Source organism: Glycine max, chromosome 10, assembly GCF_000004515.6.
Source record: "Glycine max cultivar Williams 82 chromosome 10, Glycine_max_v4.0, whole genome shotgun sequence".
NCBI lineage: Eukaryota > Viridiplantae > Streptophyta > Magnoliopsida > Fabales > Fabaceae > Glycine > Glycine max.
Window position 1 is genome coordinate 45,733,361 of NC_038246.2, and position 26,912 is coordinate 45,760,272.

At 31.3% G+C, this 26,912-nt stretch overlaps 2 protein-coding genes and 1 pseudogene across 3 annotated transcripts; 1 reads left to right on the forward strand and 2 right to left on the reverse strand.

The window, feature by feature from the left end:
- Positions 1 to 142: 142 nt before the first annotated feature.
- On the reverse strand, positions 143 to 1,733 carry LOC100781119 (serine decarboxylase 1-like; annotated as a pseudogene).
- A 6,232-nt stretch (positions 1,734 to 7,965) lies between these two features.
- LOC100781665 (serine decarboxylase 1) lies at positions 7,966 to 10,743 on the reverse strand. Its single transcript, XM_003535524.4, has 5 exons — positions 10,500 to 10,743; positions 9,899 to 10,130; positions 9,621 to 9,814; positions 9,378 to 9,514; positions 7,966 to 8,689 (listed from the first exon to the last, which is right to left on the reverse strand). Exons 1-5 carry the CDS (start codon positions 10,741 to 10,743, stop codon positions 8,108 to 8,110), a joined length of 1,389 nt encoding a protein of 462 aa, XP_003535572.1. The 3' UTR covers positions 7,966 to 8,107.
- A 5,487-nt stretch (positions 10,744 to 16,230) lies between these two features.
- LOC100782737 (serine/threonine-protein kinase STY46) lies at positions 16,231 to 26,493 on the forward strand. 2 transcript variants are annotated; one of them, XM_006589430.4, is made up of 17 exons: positions 16,231 to 16,686; positions 16,812 to 16,926; positions 17,386 to 17,495; positions 17,652 to 17,774; positions 18,075 to 18,147; positions 18,909 to 19,019; positions 19,466 to 19,516; positions 19,679 to 19,818; positions 19,935 to 20,042; positions 20,642 to 20,715; positions 22,906 to 23,081; positions 23,611 to 23,706; positions 24,921 to 25,001; positions 25,136 to 25,186; positions 25,506 to 25,646; positions 25,972 to 25,990; positions 26,079 to 26,493. In XM_006589430.4, exons 1-17 carry the CDS (start codon positions 16,505 to 16,507, stop codon positions 26,177 to 26,179), a joined length of 1,752 nt encoding a protein of 583 aa, XP_006589493.1. In that variant the 5' UTR covers positions 16,231 to 16,504; the 3' UTR covers positions 26,180 to 26,493. The 2 variants fall into 2 exon arrangements, with proteins under 2 accessions (XP_006589493.1, XP_006589494.1); XM_006589431.4 differs by lacking the exon at positions 25,972 to 25,990.
- Positions 26,494 to 26,912: the final 419 nt, after the last annotated feature.

Consider the following 26,912-nt stretch of genomic DNA (forward strand, 5'->3'; position numbering starts at 1 on the left):
GTCTTCTTCATCTTTCATAGTAACACATTAAAGGAGTGGAAGATTAATATCTTAAATATTATCATATACTAAATAAGAAACACTTCTTAACGACATTTCTTATACACAAATTATAAAATAAAAATTCAGATCACATGCTTAAAAGACTATAATTAAGTCCCTTCATTTATACCAAGATTACATTTATAATTACTTAATAGATTCTCTATCATGATAGTGAACGGTGCATTGAACAGACACAATTTCTAGAACCAATGTCATTTGCAATGCACAGAGGTTGAAGTTGTCCATCTTCAAACCAAAAGGATCGCTTTTTACGAAACTCACCACCAAAGGAGTCCAACATTTCAATGGTAATGTGTTGCATCACCACTACATGTGCAATATTCCCATTGCATGCCAAATTCCACCTACGAATAAAGTCATCATCTAGAGGCCTCTCAAAGATGACAATGTCGCTAAACTTGTTTAACATTGTACTAATTTGAGCATCACGTAGTCGATTTTGTAAATACCGTGCTTTCATTATGCATTTTTGCACTTCGTTTTGGAGTCCTATATATCAAACCTCTTTTTTTCAAGGCATACCAAAGAAATATTGGAGCATGCCCACAACGGCTACCTGTGATTGTGGCATCCCTTGAAGCAATAATTTCAACATTTTTAGACAATGCATTGATGTATTCTAAACGAGTTATTGCAATACCACAAGGAATTGGGCATCCCAAGAACTTATGGCCAGAAACAGTCACACTTCCAATAGGTTTCTTGAAGGTAATCCTTGGTGCCTGTGAAATCACCCACAATATTTTAGATGAGATCATAATTAATTAGTGTCTTAGCTTGGATGCTTTGGTCTCTACACATCGGACCTTCATAGCATCTCCATTAATACCTAAGCACACATCAAAGCAATGTTATAGATAAACAAATAAGTGACTTTAAACTCACTTGCTTGACAAAAGGCAACATCATTCCAAATAGAGCTCCATCACAATGAATGTAGAACCGATCACGAGTGAAACCACATTCCTCAAGCGTTTGTATTACAAGATCAAGGTCATCAATAGCTCCTTTCATAGTCGTCCCTACAATAACATACTGGTTCTAAGTTTGGTATATATGTCTACATTTGTAAAAAAGTTTGTGCATGAGAGCTCGTTTAAATTAACAGTAACTAGTCAAAGACAAAAAGGGACCTATGTTTAAATTGATAATGGCTGGCTTGTCTTTGTGTGTAAGAACTAAATCCTTCAGATTAACACAATCAATCTCACCGGAGGTTAATGTGCTAACCTTCATGCACTTCATTCGATACATTCTAGCTATTTTGAAGATTGAATAATGTGAATCTTGTGAGGTATATAATATCCCATCAGGAAGTTGTTCTCTCCTGTATATAAAGAAAAGGATATAAATCAAAGTTTGTGTCTTGGATATATTTTTGAAATATCAAAGAAATGGAATCAAATTCAACAAAACTGACCCCACTAAAATTCCGTGAAGATTGCCTTCAGTTCCTCCAGTTGTGACGTATCCCCAATACTCATTCTTCTTTATCTCCCACAGATTTGTAAACCAATTAAGCACACAAACTTCAAAAGTTGTTGAATTTAGGGAGAAGCTGCTCCCTAGCTAGAAATGGATCACCAGCATTGTTTGGGTGAAAATGAAATAATGGTTTTATTGCATCAGAGTTGAAGTCCTGATTAGTAGGATAGCCTGCAATTGAAATTCATGAATGTCATTAGCATTTAGCAGAGTCGATCTGTCATAGTATTACAAGGAAATAAGGATCCCATGCAGAGTTACCCCATCTATAAATAGTTATGGTTTTCCTAATCATTGTTTTAATTGCTAATAGTAGTTTAAAATTTTAATAAGTAAAAAGTTTTTTTTAAAAAAAAAAACTACATGTGTCATTCATTGGAAGCACACATAATTAAAAGAAAATTAAAAGCGCAAGCTGTAGTGATTTAGAGTTTCCAGGTATTGAGCAATAACTGAAGCTAAATTGGCTTGTGTCTCGCCACTACACTGTGTGATAGCAAGGTTCGTATGACTATTGTCATTCTCATATTTTTCACTTCTAGTAGTGAGCTTAGCACCCATGAAAGCAATTGCCATGTTCTTCTCCATTGCGTTTGTAATATGCGTGCATGTCTGAGATCTAGGGAAGGAGAAGTGTGAGCCACTTAAAGGTTTGAATGTGTATTTATAGAATATTGCATTCGTAATTAATTTGAAGATAGGTCATCACTGCATGTACACACAGAATACCACGGTACACGTACACAAAACCAAAACCAAAAGCGTCAACACGCACGTACATATAAAAAACGTGCTAAAACTAAAACCCAAACATAAGACAACAGCCGACAAGAAATTTTGACGTGAAAAAAGGTGTTAAATTATCAAGAATTTTGCTAAAATAGTACTGGCTATTATCTGTCATTTTTTTTATGCGAGTATTTGTCAAACACTTTTTAATATATTTAAAAATTATTTATTTGTTATGACTTTTAGTTATATAAAAAACATTTATTTAATGCAATGAACAAAGTAAAATATTAGTTTAATGAAAATATTGATACTCTTTCTCTTCTCTTTCATTCCTATATTTCTCTCATTAAAAAATCCTTAAAATCTACATTTTTTCTATTTTTGCTTCTATTTAAATTCTTTCTTTTTATTTTTTTCTCTTATGATTTTCTTTTTGAATCAAATAAAGAATAGTGCCCTACCTGTTTAAAGATTGATATAGAGACTTCATCAATCTCGCTTCATGTCGTACATGCAAGTATTGCAACTGATGTGTCGTCAAATACTATGGAATAGTCAGCATAACTTCTATAATTTGTCACAACTTTCTTTTTATTACAAAAGTCAAACATTTAATTTGTGCTTCAGTTCGTGAGTTGTTCTTGACTTGGCTACAGTAGAAGTAATCAATTATGAAACCAAAACATTATTTCAAACAAATTAAATCTTTTCGATGCATAATTTGAATATATATTCTTAATTTGATAACTTTATCTTATTTTTATTTTGAATAAATTGCAATAACTACTCATTAAATTTTGTGAAATTACATAAATATTTTTCTTTATTTCTAGACTAACCCCTTTTAATTTTTAAAAAATATATACCGACACCCTTTTAAACACTACATTAACTTTCCTTAATTGTTTAACAATATTACACGTAATTGATTATGCAAATAAAAGTTTTTTGTCAAATCTTCATAAAACTATATTACAAACAAAATAATTATTTACATTTGGTGATATAGTCATTTCATGACAGTATATGAAACAAAACATAACTATCGCATTATCTAATCATATAAAAGTTGTAGCATTACATGAAATGAAATAAGTTGTGAATGTGTTTGGTTGTGATGTGTCATTTAATATGGGTAAGAAATTGTGGTTTATTTTCAAGGGAAAAAAAAACATTAACAATGATACGTTTGTTAAGGAGTGAGTTGACCGAGGAAACCTATAAACTTCTGGTCATTGTCGGCATGCAGGGAGACATTTTGTGTTTATCTTGGGGTGGGTTTTTTAAGCTGGTGCCATTATGAGGAAGACTTTGGTGTTATTGTATGTTTCTACCAAGCATGGTTTTAAATAGTAAGCTGTATTTTTTCTTTAAGTGCCTACAATGTAAAAGTTTAATTTCTGGCTCATCACACTGCAATCGCGACAGCAATCAGAATTTAAAATCATGTAGCAAGGGTCAAGCATTGAATATGAGGGACTGGTGCTGCTTTATTCAAGTGGTGTGACAAGGCTACTAAGGGCAATTCATAAATTAAAGCAAAATCATCTTGGAACGCTGGCGATCCAGAACCCAAGGAAGCGGAGCCTGGAGACACATCTGCAAGGCATCCAATGGGTCATTGAACTTGGATTATAGAATAAGTTGTGTTTGAGCTTGATTGTAAAAGTGTCGTTGATGGCATTTTGGCAAACTCTACTGATTTTTCTTATTTTCATGTTATTCTATCTAAAGTGCAGAGAGCTGATCTCTTACCTTTTTCAAACTCAATTGTGTAAACAGAAAAGTAATGGCTGTATTATTTCTTTCATTTTCAGTTGGGTGGGTGTGACGAGATGTTAATTGAAAAGATGTCTGCAGTCTGTATAAAATATTCAAAAAACTACTCATACGTGGTAAAAGTGATAATGGCGATCTGTACTGTATTTTGTTTGTCACTCAATAAACATATATAAAATTAGTGGCCGGGGTATTTATTGTTAATCTCTATTTCTTTTAAGTGACCTCAAGGTGATGGTACACAAAACAGAACGAAACGAAGTATAATAAAAGAAAACATGATATTATTATTTAACATATATACTGTGTTTAGTTAATTATAAAATGATACAAAATTTAATGTTGTCCTATATAATAAATTTGTTCCACTAACGTTGTCCTATATATGTATTTAGTTTGGTACTTATTAAATGAAATATTATGTTATTTTTAATTATATAAAACAATTTTAAATCTTCTTACAATTTCTCTTTGCTAAATTTCTTAATTGTTAAATAAAGTACTATTTTTTTATATTTTAATACATTAATTATTATTTTTTTCATTGAGCGCTTTTTCTACAAAGTGATAAAATAATATAGAAGAGTCTAACAACATTACTAATATGTCATTTAATAAATAATAATCATCATTATAATAATTTTTAAAAATATAATTATTAAAATATTTTCTTGTGAGGTCAGTTCTCCAATTCCTTGGATTTGTTGAACTACTTCACCGCACACCATCAGAGAGGCTGCATTCCCGCTCATCATGAGAACCAACTTCAAACCCTTATGATGTGAGTCACGTACGTATCAAACCTCTATCCACAACCCTACATTGTCAAATGCCCATGCAATGAGCAAACCCTATTACCCTCACCCTCACCAGACACGTACATCCTCTCTCCATCATACACGAACACATTCATTAAGTGTTATTAAACTCGACCAAGGTACTGGATCACTAGATTAGGAATCCATCCAATGAATAAGTAATTAATCTACACTCCAATTTATTAATTCAGTTATAAGTATGTAATCAACATTAAAAAATTCAAATATTATATAGATCAAATAAATATAATTATATTTTTTTTTAACCTCTAGTTGTAAGGAACATAGATAAAATTATTGAGATTTTGATGCTCCAACCTGTTTCTTTTTGTTGAATGAATATATTCAAATACACTTTAATTTCGCTCACAACCCAAAAAAACTTTAAGTTTGACTTAAGATATGGATAACTACCTTTTACAAATGTGGTGCACCATATCCATAATCCTCCCACCATTGATCTACAATATTGGATTAATAAAATAAATAAAGATTATGGATCACAAATAATGAAAGTTATAAATAACTAATGTTACCTAGTATCATTGTATTTCTTTCACATACACAGCAGATTATCTTTCAAAATCTACCTCAACATTTTTGTATAATGTCATTTCACTTGTCAAATGAGAATTCGACTCAAAATCTACATGAGAATACTTCTCAAGAACTTCATAAAATGCACTTGTTATGTTGATATGATTTTTAAGATCATTAAAGTGATAAACATGATTTAACCAATAACCAGCAACATGAATTTGCTACATTATTTGTGACTATATGGACAATATTTTTAGGGCCAACATACAACACCATATCCCTCAAAAGTTTTACATAAATTTTCAGGAGTTTTAGAAGCAGTAGAAGCATCCACGAACTTTAGAAAAACAATACCTTTAGGACAATAAACCAAAAAGTTGATTAGAGTCCACCTGCATCTGTCAGTCCACCCATCATCTATCACAAGAATACAACTAGTTCGCTTCCAAATCTCACGGTACTTCTCAATAACTTTCTTCACTTCATCAACTCATTTATTTAACAAAAAACCACAAACACTATAAAAATTTGGACCTTATATCCTGGGCCCATGCTGCAAAATGCATCAACCATAGGCTGGTAATATGTTGTGTAAACTGCATTGAAAGGCACATAAGCATCAATCATCCATCTTCAAAGGCAATGTCACACTTTTCTACCACCTTTTTGCTTTGCAAGACACTTTTTAAGGTTGGTTGAGCTCCAGCAGTGGTTATTGGAACAAAATAATCACCAATGCGGTTGGAATTATTCCCCCTTTGAGATGTAAGAGGTGTTGCTCTTAATGGAGGATCATCAGACACTCTCAAAGAATCTTCATCAAATGCAACATCATTCTCGTCATCAGCTTCTTGGGTTTTTATTTTCTTGGTCTTATTCTCATCCATGTTTTGTTTCATTTGAAAAGAAATATGACAGCTTGTCCCTTTTCTCCAACCAAGTGAGCCTTCAATCTATTAATTCCACCTCCTTTAATAACATTATTACAATAAAGACACATTAGAAATTTTTTGTTATTTTCCCCAACAATTCAGTTGTTTGCAATTTGCCCAAGCCAAATTAGTTTTCCCTCGATGCTTTGAGCCTTGAGTTGATGCTTCTTGTGATGATGGTTGTTCAGGTTCAGGAGTTGACATCTCTACTGTATAAATGAACTTGCTATGTTACTTATAATGTACAACCTTACTAAAATAGTGATGTTCTATATTCTGGAAATAAAAATAGTAAGTAGACAATCTGAATTCAAAACTTTCCATTTTGTTTTCAAACATCAATATTACTCAGAAGTTCAAAACCACTGCACAATTTAAAACTAAACACATAACATAAAAATACAATACATTATACATATTTGGATTTGAAAAGAGCAGTCACATACATAAGGATTCAAAGTGCACCAAACATGAATGTTCAACAGAGGGATTCAAAGTTTCAAACAGAACACATATGGGAGAATAGAAGGGGGTTTGAACTTTGAACAAAGCAAAGCATAGAAGTGCTAACATGTTTTCTGGAAGTGTTTGAGGGTGTTGACGACGATGGAGGCTCCTGCTGGTGCGAGGAGCGATGACATTGCAGGGTCGAGGTCGAGGGGCAGTGGTGAGCGATGACTCTGTTGGGAGAAGGTGTCTTCGCCTCTTTGAGGTCGAGGGACTGAGCAAAGGTGAAGGGGGTTGTGCGACTCTTCGAGAGAGACAAATTAGGGAAGTTCTAATTTTTGTTTCTCCAATTGGGTTACTGTGACCCACCGGTGTGGGTCACTGGTTGAGGCCGAGTCGCACCTTTTCATGTGCAAAAAGGGTCTAAATAGGTGGCTCAGACCGATTTTAGGTGTTCAATTCTCAGACCAGTGGATCAATCCAACCGATTCGAACTGAGTTTATACATGCAATATTTCTTCTCTCATGCATGTACATTACTCAACACGTACACGGTTTCATTTATCCTTTTCTTTTTCTTACACTAGTAAACCATCTTCACTCTCTATGAGAGCGAGCATACACATCTACACAAGCGAAACATACACATGCAATACACACTTCTCTCTTCATGATCTCCTCATAGTTATAATAATTTATTATATGGTTGCTTTTAAGAATTGAGACATGTTAAAAGCTGAGGACCTGAACCTTAATTAACTAGTGTACGTACGTAGGCATGTCTCCTTTTGAACTGCTTAATAAATTAATCTATACATCACATATTCCCATTATATATGTTTAGATTGAGCATAATGGAATATTCAATACGCTATGACCGGAGCATTTTCCACTGGGAAGAAAGCGGGCTCTGAACATTAATCTATATGCATATACTTCAATCTTGGAAACCAATTTTATATTGATTTTCCCTAATCTTGATGATTCTTACATTCTTGTTCTTTGTTCTTAATGTTTGATTTTATTCTCATTATTCTTTCCCCAATATAAAAATCTATTTCTTCGATCTTTTTTAACTTTTATTATTGAATCACAATAAATTAATTATTATAAATCATAAATTTTACGAAAGAACGATATTTTTATTATTTAACAATGTTGTACACTTACATTAATATATCAACCAGTTGATGGGTTGAGTCACCAAATTGACATCAATTTTTGCAAGTTAGGCAGGTTCCAACCCAGCCATTTTGCAAATCCTAAACAATTATAACATCACATATGTATTATTTAGTTAACAGATTCTCAATCGTGACATTGAATTGTGTGCATTGAACAACCACAATTTCCCGAACCAATGTCTTTTGCAATGCATACATGTTGAAATTGTTCGTCTTCGAACCAAATGGATCGTTTTTGAAGAAATTCAGCAACAAATGAGTCCAACATTTCAATGGTAACATGTTGCATCACTACCACATGTGCAATATTTCCTTTGCATGCCAAATTCCACCTACGAGTAAACTCTTCATCTAGAGGCCTCTTAAAGACAACAGTGCTACTAAACCTGTTTAACATTGCACCAATGCCTGCATTACGTAGTCGACTTTGTAAATAGTGTGCATTCATTATGCATTTACGCACTTCGTTTTGAAGTCCTATAAGACCTTTTCTTTTGATGGCGTACCAAAGGAAAATTGGAGCATGCCCGCAACGGCTACCTGTGATTGTAACATCTCTTGAACCAATATATTCAACATCTCTTGATAATGCATTGATGTATCGTAAACGAGTTATTACAATACCACAAGGAATTGGACATCCTAAGAACTTATGGCCAGAAATAGCCACACTTCCAATGGGTTTCTCGAAGGTAATCCTAGGTGCCTGTACAATAACAAGCAATATTTTAGATAACATCATAATTAATAATTTGTAAATGTTTGTGTTTGTGTATAAATAGTGAATAATGAATAAGAGGAAAAAAGATTTAAATATGTTTGAGATCTATAATAAATGATGAATTTTTGTTTTGAATTTTTGATAAAAAATTTCATTATATTAAATTTTTGATATAATATTATAATATTTTTTATTTTAAGTCTTTGTCTTCAGTTATTGATAATGTAATATCTTACAAATAAATTTTTTCAAAATATATTAATTATTGAGATAATGTCATATCATCACTAATCTGATGACATGAATTCAAAATAAAAGTTTTGATATATTAAAATAAAAGTTTTGATATATTAAAGATCAAATTCAATAAAAAATTTATTAAGGATTTAAAATAAAAATTATTTATTTATAAGGGACCTTGAATATATTTAAGCCTATAAAAAAGAATAATATACAAAAGATAAATTTCTAAATTAGTTGGAGAACAAAACAAAATATAAAATAAGGGAAAGATTTTATTTCAAAATCCAAGCCATATTTCAAAGTAATCTGTCTCAACATAGATCTGTATATTCTCCACATATCCAATTTACCTCCCCAACAACTCCCATTTCCTAATCATACTATATATCAAAGAGAAGCTTTTTATGTAACATATATGTTAAAAACTTACTTGTTCAACAAAAGGCAACATCATTCCAAATAGAGCTCCATCACAATGAATGTAGAATCGATCACGTGTGAAACCACACTCTTGAAGTGTTTGTATTACAAGATCAAGGTCATCAACTCCTCCTTTCATAGTTGTCCCTGAAACAAGAACCATATTTATGTTTCTCCAAGTGTCTATAAATTTTATGTAAAAAGTGTGTGCTATTATTAGTTATTATATATGTGGGTAGTTGTCGAAGGATACCTATGTTTAGATTGATTATGGCTGGCTTGTCCTTGTGAGCAAGAAGTAAAGCCTTTAAATCAACACAATTAATCTCGCCAGAGACCAAAGTGCTAACCTTCATGCACTGCATTCGATACATTCTTGCTATTTTGAAGATTGAATAGTGTGAATCTTGTGAGGTATATAAAATCCCATCCGGAAGTTGTTCTCTCCTATATAAAGATAGAAATCGATGTTTGTGTTTAGTATATATTTTGAAGCATCAAAGGAGTCTAGAAATTATATCAAATACTAACCCTACTAAAATTCCATGAAGATTTCCTTCGGTTCCACCGGTTGTGACGTATCCCCAATACTTATTCTTCTCTATCTCCCACAGATTTGCAAACCAATCAAGCACACACACTTCAAATCTTGTTGAATTTAGGGAGAAGCTGCTTCCTAGGAATGGATCACCGGCATTGTTCAAATGAAAATGAAGCAACGATGCTAATGTGTCATAGTTGAAGTTTTGATTAGTGGGGTAGCCTAAAGTACATGAAAGTCGATCATTAGTACAGTCTTGCATGGTAAGAAGAAGAGATTTCATGGAAATAGATAAAAGAAAAATAATATTGTTATAAAAAGAGAGAGAGAGAAAAAAAAGTTTGAACTGAGTTTAAAAATAAGTATCAAAATATCAGAACTATTATATATTATAAATTATTAAATTTAGTATTAAACTAACTTTGATATTTCCATGCGTGTCAATTATTTTCACATTGTATATCTTACCTTCTATTATAAAATATTTCTTTTACTTGCTGAGATTGCATTATTAAGAATGGATAAGGATGTGAAACAGATTATGACAATGAAACAATTTTCAAAGTAAAAACGCCAAAACCAAAAGCATACCTAAGTTGCGCAAGCTGTACTGATTTAGAGTCTCGACATAGTGAGTAATAACTGAAGCCAAATTGGCTTGTGTCTCGCCACTGCACTTGGTGATAGCAAGGTTCTCTTTAATATCTATCGGCAGATTCTCTTCTTTTCTAGAGAAATTGGCATTGCTGACAACTTTCGATGACAACAGCTCCGTGGCATGAGTTCTTGGAATTATGAAATCCATTGCCATGTTCTTCCCCGCTGAATTCTCCATTTGTATATTGTAATTTGTAATATGTGTATCCGAGAGTGATATATATGCAGAATGTGTAGTGAAAGACACAAAGGCTGTGAATATGTATTTATAGCCAGAAAATCAAAGCTGTGAATGTGCATAACGCGTGTATTTTCCACTTGGTGGAATTGTATTATTAATTTATTTATTTCATTTTCAGTTGGGGTGGGGGGAATTAATGGTGAATCAAAAGATGTCTGCATAAAAAATTGAAAAATAAAATGTATTAAAAGTAAAATGAAATACGACACTCAGGAATAAAATGTATCTTTTTATCAATCTGCCTGCCGTTCTCAACAGCCTTATACTCTCATGCAGTAGCGGAATTGGGAAAAAGTCTCTGAGAGGATCATTTTTGGGGGCGTTTGGAAACGCGTCTCGATCCACAAGATAATTAAAATCACGTTTGGTAAGGTGGATAGCGGGCTTGGTATTTGACACGTACGATAGAGTGGTTAGATTATGTGTATGGAGTTTTGTTAGAACAATGACAAAGAGGTGGAACGTTCCTATATGCATGCATGGGGTGGAGGAATTTTCATCTTTAATTTGGCTGGTAAATAAGTACTATAGTGTAGTTGAATTGGTGGTACAGCTGGTTCATTTATAGTGGGCTAATAATTTATTTGCTAGCTATAGTATCAGGTTAAGTTATATTTATGTGCTATATATCTCTGTGAATTAATATTTGGTGACCCTCTTTGATCGAGGCCGTTTTTGGCCTCTGGTTGTACCAGAATTTGGTACCACTGCTACCTTTTCACATTGTTATATAATATCATTATTTATCTCGATGAAAAAAAAGAGATAAAATCACGTCAATTTCTACTTAGATGTATGTATGTATAATGTAGCCCATGTTTGAAACTGGGTCACCAACTTACAAAAACCACGTCAATCTGCATCCTTTTATGAAGAAGCTTCAAGTTTGACGTGGAAAACCACGTTGGTAAAAGCTACTGTGTAGACTGCGCAGCTTTGGCTAAGATGTGTGTGTATTTCAGATGTTTGACGCCAGGAACCGACCTAGGATGAGTTAACTGGGGGGGGGGGCGGAATTTTTTCAAAATACTTAATAAATATATAAATCTTAAATTTTATAAATTTATTTTTATAAACCCCTCCGTAACAAAATTTATATAAACATTTATTTATAATTAAGTGCTTTTCAAAACAAATCAAGAACATTTGGGCCTCGCTACACCTGTTCATATTTTAGCTGGCATATATGGATGCCTCTTTAGCATAAAGAAGTAAGAGGTTAATGGGCTGCAGTTTGGGCCATTTTGAGGAATGCATGACCTTTCCAGTACTATTGCCACTGCCCATGTGAGTATATGCACCCAAGTCTTCGAACCATATAGATAACGGGTTTTTTTTATAAAAAAAAATTGCAAGTATTATTAATTCTTTACGTTAAGATTTTGATTTTTAATTTAAATTGTTATAACTAACTTTTTATATTTAAAATATTTATATATTTTAGTGTAATAGATTTTAACTTAAAAAATTATGTTGAATTTTTTTAATTTAACTTTATATATTTTTTATTTTTTTAAAAATCATATTAATATTTGGATTCACAAACTGGTTTGTCTATATGTGAACTTTTGTGAACCCAATATGTATTTTAAAAAAATTATTTATTTTACGGATCAAACTTATTCAACCCGTATATATACTCATCCCTAATTATGTTACAAAATAAAAATGAAAAAATATAATTTCACAAGGCTTAACAATGAGAATAATAATTCCCATTTTCCAACTCAAATTATAAAATAAAAAACAAACTGCAATATCGGATTCACACTAACAACAAGAGAGAAAAATTCATTCTCAATACATTCATATATAAATGCCCAGTCCAAGTGAAACCAAGTTTATATATTTTAAATAAAATTTCGAGTTTTATTTTAAAAAAAAATAGTTTTGAGTCTAAATATTATAAATAAAAATATATAATTAAAATAAATTTCACTAAAAACAATTAGATTAATTTTTCATCAAAACTTTTAAATGCTTTGCACCTATATATAACTGTAAAAAAATATCAATACATTATTTTCACATTAGTATTTTTATTAAATATTAAATTAACAGGTAAACTATAATTACCTAATTAAATTTTTGTGGGAGTCAAATTAACAGAAGAAAAAAATAAAGATGCTGAATTTGTGAAATTAAGATAATAAAGAGACCTGCAATTTGGAAAGGAACTAAGTAAAAAAAAAATCTTAAGTAAGGAATTGAGTAACATCAAACATTCAAACGCACGTTCACATAGTCACACGTCAATTCAGCTGCATGGCTCGAGCTACTCATCAAACGCCACGTATTGCGAAAAAAGTTGGCACGTGCTAAAAATCAACCGGCCGGCCAGTTTCTTATGCGTTTGCGTCTTTTCAGCGTGACCCATCCTTTTCGTCATCATGTTATATGTTCAAGTAGTAAATGTTATTTAGACACTGTTTGTTTCAAGTTAAATAAATGAAAAGGAAATATTCATAATAAAAAAAATACTAGTACTTAGATTCCTATGTTTAACTTGAGGAAATAATGAAAAAGGATAATTTATTTTTGGATTCATAAGGGAAAAAATCATTCAAATTGGCATGCGATAGAAAATAAGTTTTTTTTTATGGTAGAAAAGAAGATTTCTAGACAATCTATATCACTACTTTTTTATATAAGTATTTTTTAAAAACAGGTAACTTTAAATGTTTGAAAAATTATAGAATTATCGAACATTAGATATATGAATATCTCTTCATAAAAATTTAAATATCGGTTCATTATATTATAAGAGGTTGCTCCCTTATTATTATAATTATAATCCATAATAAATAATCATTTTTTAAATTATAAATTATATTATAATAAAAAATTATAATACAAATATTTTTAAATATATAAATTATATTTTGATTTTTTGATAAATAATTTTAATTTTTTAATAATGTTATTTAAAATTGAAACAGATTGATAAACAATTAAGAAAAGTAAGTATAAAAACAAATAAAGATAAATAAATGTTATTTTGTGATGATTGGGAATTTTTCTTTGTCTAGTTTTGTTTTTTAAAAAAAAGTATGTGATATGCATCTCCAAAATACAGGAGATAGAGCAACGAAAAATTATAATTAAGAGAGTTAGGTGAATAAGAACTTCACTCTCTAAATCAACAATTCTATTTTTTTTCCTTTTTTGAAGAGGGAGGGGGGATGAATGAGAAATATATTCAAAGTCTAGAAACACCTAAGAGGCAAGAAGGTTATTTCTTATAAGCATAATATGGCCTTAAGGAGATAAATTCAAAACTACATCAAATATATGTTTAGAAAGAACCATGGCTAATTCATACTTGATAAAGACATCAACAACTTAATTAGTCACTTTTAACATGTATTGTCAAACTATATGACTCATGTATTGATGATTTCAATGACTTACTTTAACCAAGTTATAACAAGAATGCAAATGACAACATTCATTGACCAATAATCTAACCATCATCAAAGAATTCGAATAAAACAACAATCATACAAAAAATCATAGTTAAATCTTCTGCCTTGAGTTAAAGGCCCTAGATGAACAAAAAGCCTTGTCAAACACTACATGAATGATTTGGATTCTAATTTCCAATATAAGAATATTTGTTTATTTAATTTTGTTTTTATTTCATTTCTTGTTGAAAACAAAATATTTAAAGCCTACACTTTATCATAAGTCTATTACATGATGGTATGTCATAGTGATTTGAAATTCATTTTGGGTGTGTTTAGTTTAAAGGATGGAGATAAAAAAAAGATGAAAATAGAAAAAAATGAATTAAAATAGAATATAAAAAATGTGAGTTTCACAAAAAAAATACACAATTTCTCTCCAATATTCTTTCTCTCTTTTCTATTAAACTTACCATTAACATTGATTTATGAATGCAACACATTAAAAAAATAAAAGAAAACTAGTATTTAAGAGAATTTTCAATTACATGTCTCGTTTTAATTTAGATATAGAAAACAAGACATGAGAGGTGAAAGTGATTTCAATTCATTTGTAAAAGCAATATATAAAATTAACTTAGTGCACAAGATTATAATTCTTTTTTAAAAAATTGAACACTTTTCAACATTGAAGCCTAGGTCATTGCTCTTTCGGCCCAAGCATAAGAGGCCAATCTTGTTTTTGTTTGTTTAGATAACTAGTTAAATATCTCATGTCTTATACGAGTATTAATTTTATAATTTATATTTTTTTATATTATTATATATTTTTTTATGTAATTAATTATTATATTTTGACTAACAAAAATATATTATTATTATGTTAGTATTTAAAAAATATTTAATTGGTTTTCATTATTTATCATTATAATAAATATTTGTAACTATTTTATAAAATCATGATAGTATTTTTTTTATAATAATTAAAGGAAAATGTATTAGCGTTAATTAAATTTAAATTTAAATTTAATTTAGAATCCATATATATTTATGGTATTAATTAATTTGAAGTAGAAAATATAATTATTTATTAGTTAGAATATTCTAATAAGAAAAATATTAAGGAACATTTTTCCTCTAATAATGATTGGTTACTACAATTAGAATAATTATCATAATTAAACTAAATATATATATATATATATATATATATATATTAGTGTTATTGATTAAGTTTAATTATATTACTAGTTAGAATCTTTTAATAATTATAATTTAATGAGAATGAATATGAAACATTTAATCATGTGAAAGAATCTTCTTTTATACTATCTCCTATCATTTTTATATATAAGAAATAAGATAAATCATAATTTAAATAAAAAATGCTAATATCCATTCTAGTTAGAATCTATTAACATTCAATACAAAAATATTTGAAGTATAAAATTGTTGATTGTTTTGTTTTTTAAAATTTAATTCAATGATACTATCGTATTTTATGATTTAATTTTTTAAAAACTCTATCTCACATTTTTTTTTCATGTTTCTCTCATATATATAGAGAGATATTTGTTATTTTATTTTATAAGTTAAATAATAAAGCATAATAATGTTATTAAATTAAAATTTAAAAATAAAAGATTCAATAATTTTTTTAGTCTAGATATTTTTGGACTGAATGCTAATGTATATGAATATTAATATTTTTTAAATAATGATTAAAATATATTTTCATCCTTATAAATACTAAAATATTTATGACTTGTAATCAGATTTATAAGATTCGATTCTACATGTTAATAATTTAGTATATCACAGGTGAAGAATGTAACATTAACCCGTAAGATTGAATATTTCGAATTCAATTTTCTAAGATATCACACATCTATATTTTTTACCAGGACAAAAGAAACATACTTAAAATTTGACAATATTTTGATATTTATAACTTTAAATAATGTAATATTGTTTACTTGATTTTATTATCCAATATAAATATAAATTGTTTCTCCGTTGTTTGGTTTTGTTTTGGTCGGAAACAATGAATGAGAGGATTAGCGAAACGCAGCGTGAGAGGAACGACATCCCCAATCCAATTCAATTACTAGCTGCCTTTTTCTTTTCCTAAAATCTCGCCTTTTTCGCTTCCGTGTCCCTGCTCAGCGGCAAGGCAACTTCACTTTGGACCAAATTACCCTCCATCTCCCTTCAAATCACACCGAACCCTTCCCTTCCCTTTTTCCACTCAGATTCTCTCCCCCCACTCCACAGTCAACTCCATGTGCGCTTGAATGGATTTGGTGGAAGGCGTCGGAGAGAGTTCCTCGCCGCCGCGCGCCTTCAGCGGCTACAGCAACTACGACGTCCGCAACGATGTCTACAACCGCCTTCTTCAAACCGGCCACGACCAAGCCGTTTCCAACCCCGACTTCCGCGAACACTTGGAGGCTCACTTCAATCGCTTGCCACCGAGGTACTACTTTCTTTCACTCTCTTCTTCTTCTTCCTTTCTATTTTTTGGATTAGGCCTCACTTTCAATTATTTCTAGGAATGAAGTGTGTAATAATCTGTTGCTGCTTTTTGTTTGTTTGTTCCAGTTATGGACTCGATGTGAATATCGATAGAGCTGAAGATGTTCTGTTGCATCAATCCCTTCTTGCTTTGGCAAAGGACCCTCACAAGCGCCCTGTATACCATATACGCTTCCTTGAGGTACTATTCTTCCTTACTTTGCTGTTGCTAACTCCATTTCAACTAGCTTAGGATCATTCCGGATTCATTTTAATTAGATTCAATTCCCATCATTTCTGTTTATGTATTTCGATTTCGAATAGGATTTTTATGATTGGTCATGTTTGGATAAGCTTCTCGGTAAACACGTTATAGGAAAAGTGTTGGAGTGTAGGTGAAAGGTGAAGTCTCACGTTGAGTAGAAATGAGAAATTTGAACACCATATAAGTGATATAAGTGAGGAGAAGACCCATAAACCTGAGTCTTCTTAAGGTTTTGAGTTAAAGTGTGGTATCAGTTCGCTTGTATGGTGTGCTCGAGGTCTATGGGTGTAAATCTCCCCGGTGTTTATCCCGATGCACAACAAAAAGAATTCTATCATATTTCTTTCAGTTTTTCATGTCTATCAAATTTACTTCTTCTCTCGATTTGCTGGGCAGAATATTTCAACTAGAACAGATAGTGAAGATCAACAAATTTTAAGTACTCATTATAGCCCAGGATCATCTTCCCATGCAACAAATGGGGGAGCTGTATCACCTGGTAAAAGGTATGCTATCCAGCGAACAGTGAAATATACTATATATGTATGCACAAGCATTTTACAGGAAGGTTTCTGGTAACTGTTACTTAAAATATCAATTCTGTATCTTTGTAATTTATTATTTATTTATGCAATGTAATATAATTATATAATTTCCATCAGTAAGATGAGGGATATTGCAAATGAGTTTGAGCCTTGCTCGAAGCTTGAGGACCTAAATTTGGATGTTAGAAAGAACTCAAAGGAGACAGAGGAAAAATTTCTCTCTGACAATTTTTTCCAGAGGTACCACCTGAATAAAGTTACAATGCTGTTTCTTACTTTTCTTTTAGTTTTTGAAATAGCAGTGTGACAACTTTTGTTAAAACCGGTAGCCATGGCTGCAAATTTTTTCTCTTTGGAGAGCAGGAAAGTAGACTTCTATCTGTTGCCAAAATTTATGTTCCAAACATTTATTTTTATGAATGCGTGTATCTTTCCACATTTGAAATTGAAGTAGTACACTGTACACCACTTGCACGCCAAATGTTACCTGAATATCTTTTCTTGTGGTAAGTAAGTTAAACATTGCAATTTAAAATGCAGGCTTGAACATTCAAGTGTCCCCGTTCATGAAATAATATTTTCCACTGTTGACAAGCCAAAGCTGTTAAGCCAGGTATGTTTGAAGAGTTTATCTTATCTGTTGTTTTTTGTTAAAACTTATATCTGTTGTTCTTAAAATAATATATGTTGGAGGAAGTTGTCAAGAGAGGTTTCAGGCTAAGCAATTTGATTTTTAACTGTGCCAAATGGCATAATGTGATCCATGCAACTGACCTCACTTAGTAGGATAAGGCTTTGTTGTAAATTAATTGAAAGTTTGAAACTCCCAGAGATAATGAGCTAAAATTTTTCAATCTACTTAGGTCATGATATATAGGTTTATTTTCCTCAGTATCAACTTAATGAAACAAAAACTTTCCTCAAAATTAGAAGGTATTTAATAACTAGAGATTTATTAAGCAGTTTTGGAGTGTGTTGTCAACTTTTCATATGAAGCATAGATAAAGTGAAGCCAATAGAAGCTATATGAAAGACTATATGGAATATTGGATACCAATGTTATAATGCATAGTTTTGTTGTATCATTGTTTTCTGGATACTGACTAGTGATTTGTATTATTGTATATGTTATTCCTGTATTCATACATAATCCAAAAACATTATGTAAAAAATAGTTTGAGGGTGTAAACTGAATAACTGGAGTGGATTTTACGTAAGATCTTGAGAGTGGAAATCAGGGCATTCTCTTGTATGAAGTGTATATGTAGCTTCATTCTGTTGATATAATCAAGTGCGAGGTTCTAGTTTGTTAATGCCTGACAATATAATTGATGGATAGTGGATTGCTTTTTGACGGATATTATTTTCTTTTAGCTGTCCGCTTTGCTGTCTGATATTGGACTTAACATCCGTGAAGCTCATGTTTTCTCCACAACTGATGGCTATTCCCTTGACGTGTTTGTGGTGGATGGATGGCCAGTAGAGGTACACTGCTGCTTATTGTGATGCTATTTGCTTTCCCCCAAAGACCTCTGCAAAGTTGTATCTTTGAAAGCTGTCATTTCATTAATGTTAATTTTACAATGGCATTTGTGTTATTGGCATGTTGCAAACACTTCATAACTGTTAATTGATTATAATTTTGTACTTGGTGGTTGAACTCTACTACAATTATCTGAGCTTTGATTTGATGGCAGATTAGGTAAGATGACAATTATTGATACCCACAAAGGTTGTTGCAGCTGCATTTTTTTTATAAAGAAAATATTTTCTTATCACAGTTTTTAATTCAGACAAAAAATGGTCTATATCGGGAGTCAAGCTTGTAGGTTATTAAGATTAAGATTTAAGGGGCACTGTTATTATATTTCTCTTATGACAGGGATGTGTGCTGAGTCCAAATGTTGCTGACTTTGCAATCTTGTGCTCAGGAAACAGATGATTTGTATGATGCTATGGAAAAAGCTGTATCAAGAAGCGAGGTGCATTGTGTCCTTGACTTTGTATCTACACATTCATATGTTGGTTTTGTGTGAGATGGAATTATATCTCTGAAGAATGAATGAATAATTCTTGTATTTCCTGGAATGTAGTTTAGTAACGCGTACTTATAAGATTGTAATCAATATTCTTCCTTTCTCTAGGGATCATGGTCTCGTTCTTTAAAATCTCATTCAGCTGTGGAGAAAGCCTTAGCAACAGAAGGAAAATCAGGAGATTGGGAAATAGATAGGAAGTTGCTAAAGTTAGGAGAAAAAATAGCATCTGGATCCTCTGGAGATTTGTGAGTTGTGTTGTTTTACCATTAATTGTTTGTGTATTTCTTTTAACTTGATTTTCTTTCTCTTCCCTATCGTAATATATATCTTGTTTTTAATTTGCTTTATGATTCATACTCAGGTATCGTGGAGTTTATCTCGGTGAAGATGTTGCTGTTAAGGTTCTGAGATCGGAGCAATTGAATGATGCCTTAGAGGATGAGTTTGCTCAAGAAGTGGCAATTCTGAGGTCAGTACTTGGCTGTTTGGAGGTTAAGACCATACTGCATATCATAATATGTTTTTGCAATTAATCTTTCTTATGAATTCACTTTCTAAATGATTATCAAACATTTTTTCTTGTGTTGTACAGTTGAATTTGTTGAGCAATTATTATGTTCTCTTTTTCTTGAGGAATATATATTTAAATTGAAATATCAACTCTAGTACCAACTACCAAGTTTTAAGAAGTGGTTAAGCATGACAAAATTATCAGTCTCAGTAAATTGCTTAGTTGGCTTCATCCTTGCATCTGTTTACTTGGTTCTTGAGGGATTGGATGTCTGTATGCTAGAAACTTTTGACAAATGATGTCAGTTGTAGCATCCTTACAACTGCTTATTTCTCAATTGATGTTTTCTAAGCTGGGATTTCTCATCTACTAAGTTTTATCCTGCCATTGCTTTTGTTTATATTAATTACAGTCTTGCAAGGATTTGCTTATACATCTTTAGGACATAAATTTAAAGATAAAATGTATCACTCACTTTCTCATTTAGGTTCTGTCAATATGCTTTTTTCTTTCCTGAAAATCTTTTGACAATTTGACTTCTGCATTTCTGAATGCAGGCAGGTGCATCATAAAAATGTTGTTCGTTTCATTGGTGCATGTACAAAGTGTCCACATTTGTGCATAATAACAGGTATAAATCAATCCATTTGGTTCTGCAGATATATTGTCATATATTATCCTATTTAATGTGGAAACAATAAGCTATCCTTATTAAACGATGTTTTATGTTTCTAAAGATTATTACAATCTCATCCCTTAAGTTTGAGGTTCAAAACAAGAAAAATAGATACCATGTCCGCCTGGCCCTTTCTAATAGAACAATGATTGCTGAGGAAGAACTATTGGTAGGACTTTTTATTTATGAGTTAGTTTCACAATAATGTTTATCAGAATATTTTAGTCAATTATCAGAAAAAATGGTATGTGATGACAGTTAATTGACACAAGTAAAAAAATTATAAATAAAAAAAGAAATTCTAGAGAGCACCATGTGTGAAGTTCTATGAAACATTTGAACGCCATATATAAGGGGAATTGCTAAGTGCTAACCTCCACACATTCATGGGTAGATTAGCATTCTCCACATTTTTAGACTAAAAACTTTGCCAACCAAATTTTAAAAAGTGAATAATGATACCATTTTATTTGTTTTGAAATTCAATTAATATTTTAGCTTCTTTGTTACTACAAATTTCTTTCACCTATTTTCTCTCAATAGTTATTATTTGTTTGTATCATCTCTCCTTTGTCAGTATTACTATCTCATTTGTACCAGAAAGAAAAGGCTGAGGTTTAGTAAAATGGGAAAGATGTTAATTTGTGTGTGTATATATAAATGTATGTATGTATTGTGTACATACATAAATACATAATATGATTGAATATTATAAAAATTTAAAAATTAATTTATTTTGATTATTACTATCTCATTTTGAATATTAAGTTTGTATTGATATAAAGTTAAAACGTTGATAATTATAAATGCTTATTTTTACAGATTACTTTTCTATTATAATTCTGAATTAATTACAAATCATTTCTATACTTGTTCCGTTTTTAATATTGGGCAGTATGCATTTTAGTCAAAACTATTCTTTAGTTGTAAACAATATTTTCTCTTATTAAATAAATAAATTGTGCTTTGTTTAATGTAGTCATTATCAATTGTCAATTCATTATTTATTAAATACATGGAGTTTTTTGCAATTTTAAATATTTATATTTCTTGTACTATATACTTGCTTATGCATCCAAAGCTTGTGGTCTGGACTTATTTAGCTTAAAGTGCAGTAGTTGTTTTTGCAAGACCGTCAATGTTAGACTTGTTTTCTTAAACACAAAAATGGTTTGATCAGATATACAATTAGTCCTATACTGGTGTGTGTAACTATCTTGTAGGAGTTACGAATTGGATCTTTACAAGTTTAAGTGTTTTCTGTCTTAAATGTCTAGTGCCTTTTGGTTCTAAGTAGTATGGTTTTTCTTCTGATCACTTGACCTTGTGCTAATATGTTCATCATTTAGTACTTTTCAGGGGATTTATTAGCTCAAAACAATGGTCATCGCAACATTTTCAATGTGACTATGCAAATCAATGTTACGGGACTTAGAAGGTTTCTAAATGTCATGCAAATTGTTCCTCCATTGTTGTAATTATGGGATTGTGGATCCCATGTCTAAGGCAATCTTCCTCTATAGCTGTTTTATGATATCAAGAAAAGTTGTTTGAAAATCAAGTTAAAAAACATCCATTTCACCAATTCATGTCATTAGATATTAATATCTTGTGGATAAAATGTTCCTTAATGTTTGGGTGTCAAGCTTAGGATTATTTTCCTATGTGCCTGTGTCACTGCAAATGTATTATCCATTGTTTGTTGATTCTGGACTAGTTCACTTCATTGCTATTGTTCATCTACTCTAGTGAACTCAACCTACTAAATGATTTGGGATTTAAATTCCTCCTAATGATGTTGGATGCAAAACTAAATTAGTTAAATAAACTTGCTACATCAATCTCTATTTCCCTCCTTTTGAAAGATTGCCTAACTGAATCTACTCAGTCTCATGATGCACCATTATGCTGATGGTGTTATATGTCATCATTCATTTTTCCAACTTGTGATGCTTCTTCTAGACCTTGTGTCTTCAAGTATTTGGAAGAATGCTTTAGTTCAAATAATTAAATTCATATAATCTTGGGAACACGTAAATTGATTACTTAAAAGCTGGTCTCCTCTCCTGTTTATTGTTCAACTTGTCTTTTCTTTTGAATTTATTCTATCAAAATATTTTTTAAAGTTTGTGCTCTTCTTTGCAGAGTATATGCCCGGAGGAAGTCTGTACGATTACGTGCACAAAAATCATAATGTCTTGGAGCTGTCTCAATTACTAAAATTTGCAATTGATGTCTGCAAGGGTATGGAGTATTTGCATCAAAGCAATATAATTCACAGAGATCTGAAGACGGCTAATTTGCTGATGGATACACACAATGTAAGAATTTATTGAAAGTTTGAAACTACTAATTTTCTACTCTACAACATCACCCATACTAAAATGGGTGTTACCTTGTATGGAAGCATCATTAATGAACCAGATATTTGCTATTATCTTTGTTTGTGTGTATTTTTAACCAATAAATTCATTTCAGTTGTAATTGTGTGACAAATTATCCACAGGTTTTCTGAATAATTCACTGAAGTATGAATGTATGATAAATAATAAAACTTTTATAATAAACTGTAATACAAAGGTTTAATTGACATTATGATTCACCCAATGCTCATGACAAATAGCATACGTTGAAAATGTGATATGAAAGTAGCAAATGCTAAAACTTTCAGAAACAATGGATAATGGTTTATTTTTTTTCAATGAACTGTTGTTGCCACTGCTGGATCTTTTAAATTTTCTTGATGTGACTGACAATAACATTTATTTTGTTTTGGAGTTGCATTTTAAAATTTTTTTATCATTAAGTTTTTAATATTTTTTCCTTTTCCAATTATTGTTATCCAATTAGGTTGTTAAAGTCGCAGATTTTGGAGTTGCTCGGTTCCTAAATCAAGGGGGAGTGATGACAGCAGAAACTGGGACATATAGATGGATGGCACCAGAGGTTCGTTACTTGAAAAGAAAAAGACAAAATATACTGTTGTGCTTTTTTATATTTTCATATCAATGTTAATGTCTAAGTAATAGATTTTGTAAAGCTAAGGGTGCTGGGCTATTAATAATTAATATTGGTATGTTTACCTATCTGTTACCTTTTTTATTAAGCTTTTGTTGTTTATTATAAGAAGAGATTTTATTAGGGGGAAGAGGAGGTCCCAAAGAATGAAAAAAATAAACATTTAAGAAAATTCATTTATTAATATAAAAGAGCTCTCTAATTTCTCTGAAAATATGTTAATGAGATTCCCTGGATCAAAGAAACCTTGCCATGTGGTCAGCACTCAGCACCAAAGTGAGAACATAAACACAATCCTATCTAATAATAATAAATAATAAATATATACACGTATATCTCCTTGGTGTCCAGAATACACGTATATCTCCTTGGTGTCCAGAATACACGTATATCTCCTTGGTGTCCAGAATACACGTATATCTCCTTGCTCAAAACTCTCCCACCCTGGGTTCAGCAACAGGCCAAAATCCTTATTCCTAACAAAGTGTCATCTGGGTTCAGCAATTTCTGAATTAGCCAAGTAGGAGAAAATATGATGCTGTTTTACTAGCCATCTTTAACAATTTCAGCTTTAATCATAATGCCCATGATAGTCATTTTACTTTCTCTTCGTTTTTGTTAAATTGAGTATATTATTCTTTTTTTTTTTTAAAGTTCGAAGAAGTCCATTATGAAAAGAGAAAGAGGTTTAAAATCGACACATTGATTCCTTTTTTGCTTATATGATTTTTGGTGAACTGTATGCATCAAAAAGTGCATGTACGGCTCTAAAGGAAAAAAATCAAATCCTAATCAATCGACTTTATCGAGAAAGATTACTTTTTTTAGGTCAAGAGGTTGATAGTGAAATATTGAATCAACTAATTAGTCTTATGGTATATCTTAGTATAGAAGAAGAGAATAAAGATTTGTATCTGTTTATAAATTCTCCAGGGGGTGGGTAATACCTCATTTTACTTTCTCTCCGTTTTTGTTCTGCCTAAACCTAAGATAGAACGAAAAGAAACAGGCAGAAGAAATGAACATTCGAAATCTCTTTTGTATGGATTTCTCACCAGCACTAGGCGTAATTGCCATGTGTTATTTTTATTTTGTTCAGGTTTTACTTTAAGTATCTTACTGTTAATGGATTTTTTCACAAGGTTATAAATCATCAGCCCTATGATCAGAAAGCAGACGTATTCAGTTTTTCCATCGTACTGTGGGAATTAGTGACGGCAAAGGTAAATAGCTCGAAATGGATTATAATATTGTATTCTCTTATCATATTCCTTTACCGTTCCTTGAACTGTATGATTTTTTATATATCAAGGGAATTGTTGTAAAAATATTTATATTTTTTCATCTTGTATTTCAGGTACCATATGACACCATGACTCCACTACAAGCTGCCTTGGGTGTGAGACAGGTTTGCTATTTATTTATCATTATGATTTAAATGTTAAGGCATACATAAATTATTGCTCTATTTGACAATTGACAGTTAACTTTTGTTTGTAGCTTCAATATGTCTGACAAATAAAACTTGGGTATAGGATTTTTTTTTCAACAGAAATAATCATGCTACCTCAGTGAATGAATGCATGCTTATGAGAGCATATTTGCAGTAAAGGTTTAGTTTGAAGTGTTGGACCTATATTCATGTTATGGGAGTGTGTAAGTTGAAGTTCATAACTAGGATCGATCACTTTGTATCTGACTCAGCTGTAATGCTGTACATCCTTCAGGGTCTGCGGCCAGAACTTCCGAAGAATGGGCACCCTAAATTATTAGAGTTGATGCAAAGATGTTGGGAAGCAATTCCAAGCCACCGTCCATCCTTTAATGAGATAACTGCTGAACTTGAAAATCTTTTGCAAGAAATGGAGGTAAATTATATTATTATTTATTAAAAATTAGGACAAATTGCATTCATACTCCCTAAACATAAGTGACATTGCACCCAATATCCTTCCCTTTTCCATACAGGGACTTTAATTAACAAATTAGGATAGGCTTATGTTAATAGAAAGAGACATTGTTATATCAAGTAATTGTGGAAAGTTTGCGTTGGGTCAAAAGAGGGAGAGACATCTGGTGCAATTTCACTTTAGTTTAAATAATTTTCCCTAATAATTATTTTATCCTTTTTGTTTTTTTGGTAAACATTTAATTTAGATGGCCTGATTATAGTTTATTATGTGCAAATTGCAGAAAGATTCAGAAGCGAATGGTGCTTGACATTTTCAGCACAAACTAATATATTCCAGTTATTTTACACGGTGGGATGGATCTGACTTTTTTTTCCCTTCCTCTGGCAGCTGTAGAGTTTTTTTCACGTTCCCTTGTGGCACCGAGGGAGAAAGGAGTTCACAGAAATCGTGACCAATACAAAGTGAGAAAATGTAAAGAGGCATACTAATGTTATAGCTGACTATACTTAAAATATATATCCCAGGATCACGTCAAACTTCTCCGAAATTATTTTGATTCGAGGAATGCGTTCCACGTGGCTATTGATGTGTTCTGGTAGCCAAAAAGAAACATAGTTGACGTAAAATCAATGAAGTGTATAGTGAGGGTAATGCTGTTGAGCTTTAATGTTTCATTTTTTTTCTTGGGGTCAAGTATTGAGAATTTTATGTTTTGCACTGTAAATTAATGACAGGCATGGACCGATGAGACCAGGTATCTAAACTATTTTAATGCAAAGTGTTACCTTTGCCTTATTATTCATATACATGTTCTCATAATTAGGTGAATTTTATGTGAGATTCATCAAAAAGTCTTGTTAATAATTGTTTTATTGGAAATTTAATTTAGAAATCATGCAAGAGGTATGTTTTTTTTACATATTTTTTCCTTTAGATTTCAAACAACCTTCACTACAAAAGGACTGAGATTTACATCTTACATAGATTTCACCCAATAAAAATAGTTATGCTGATAGTTGATGCCAATTGTTTAACTTATGTTGGAGTTAAATTTTTCTGTTTATTGAAAAGATGACCAGTAAAAAGATCATCGATGGCTTGAGGCGCATAACCCCACACGTAGGTATGATTGTTAGTTGTTACAACCAGACGAACTTTGCAAGTGAAAGTGAGAATGAAGTACGGTCTTCGTCGATAGCATTAATGGCGCGGTTAAGTTTT

Excerpts from the sequence above, each read along its gene's own strand:
- LOC100781665 (XM_003535524.4), bottom strand. The coding sequence starts at position 10,743 with ATGGAGAATTCAGCGGGGAAGAACATGGCAATGGATTTCATAATTCCA. Across the intron at positions 10,131-10,499 it reads GTACAGCTTGCGCAACTTAG|GCTACCCCACTAATCAAAAC; the intron begins GTATGCTTTTGG and ends CATGTACTTTAG. Across the intron at positions 8,690-9,377 it reads TGTTGCCTTTTGTTGAACAA|GCACCTAGGATTACCTTCGA; the intron begins GTAAGTTTTTAA and ends GTTATTGTACAG.
- LOC100782737 (XM_006589430.4), top strand. The coding sequence starts at position 16,505 with ATGGATTTGGTGGAAGGCGTCGGAGAGAGTTCCTCGCCGCCGCGCGCC. Across the intron at positions 23,082-23,610 it reads TGCTGATGGATACACACAAT|GTTGTTAAAGTCGCAGATTT; the intron begins GTAAGAATTTAT and ends TTATCCAATTAG. Across the intron at positions 25,187-25,505 it reads CTGCCTTGGGTGTGAGACAG|GGTCTGCGGCCAGAACTTCC; the intron begins GTTTGCTATTTA and ends TACATCCTTCAG.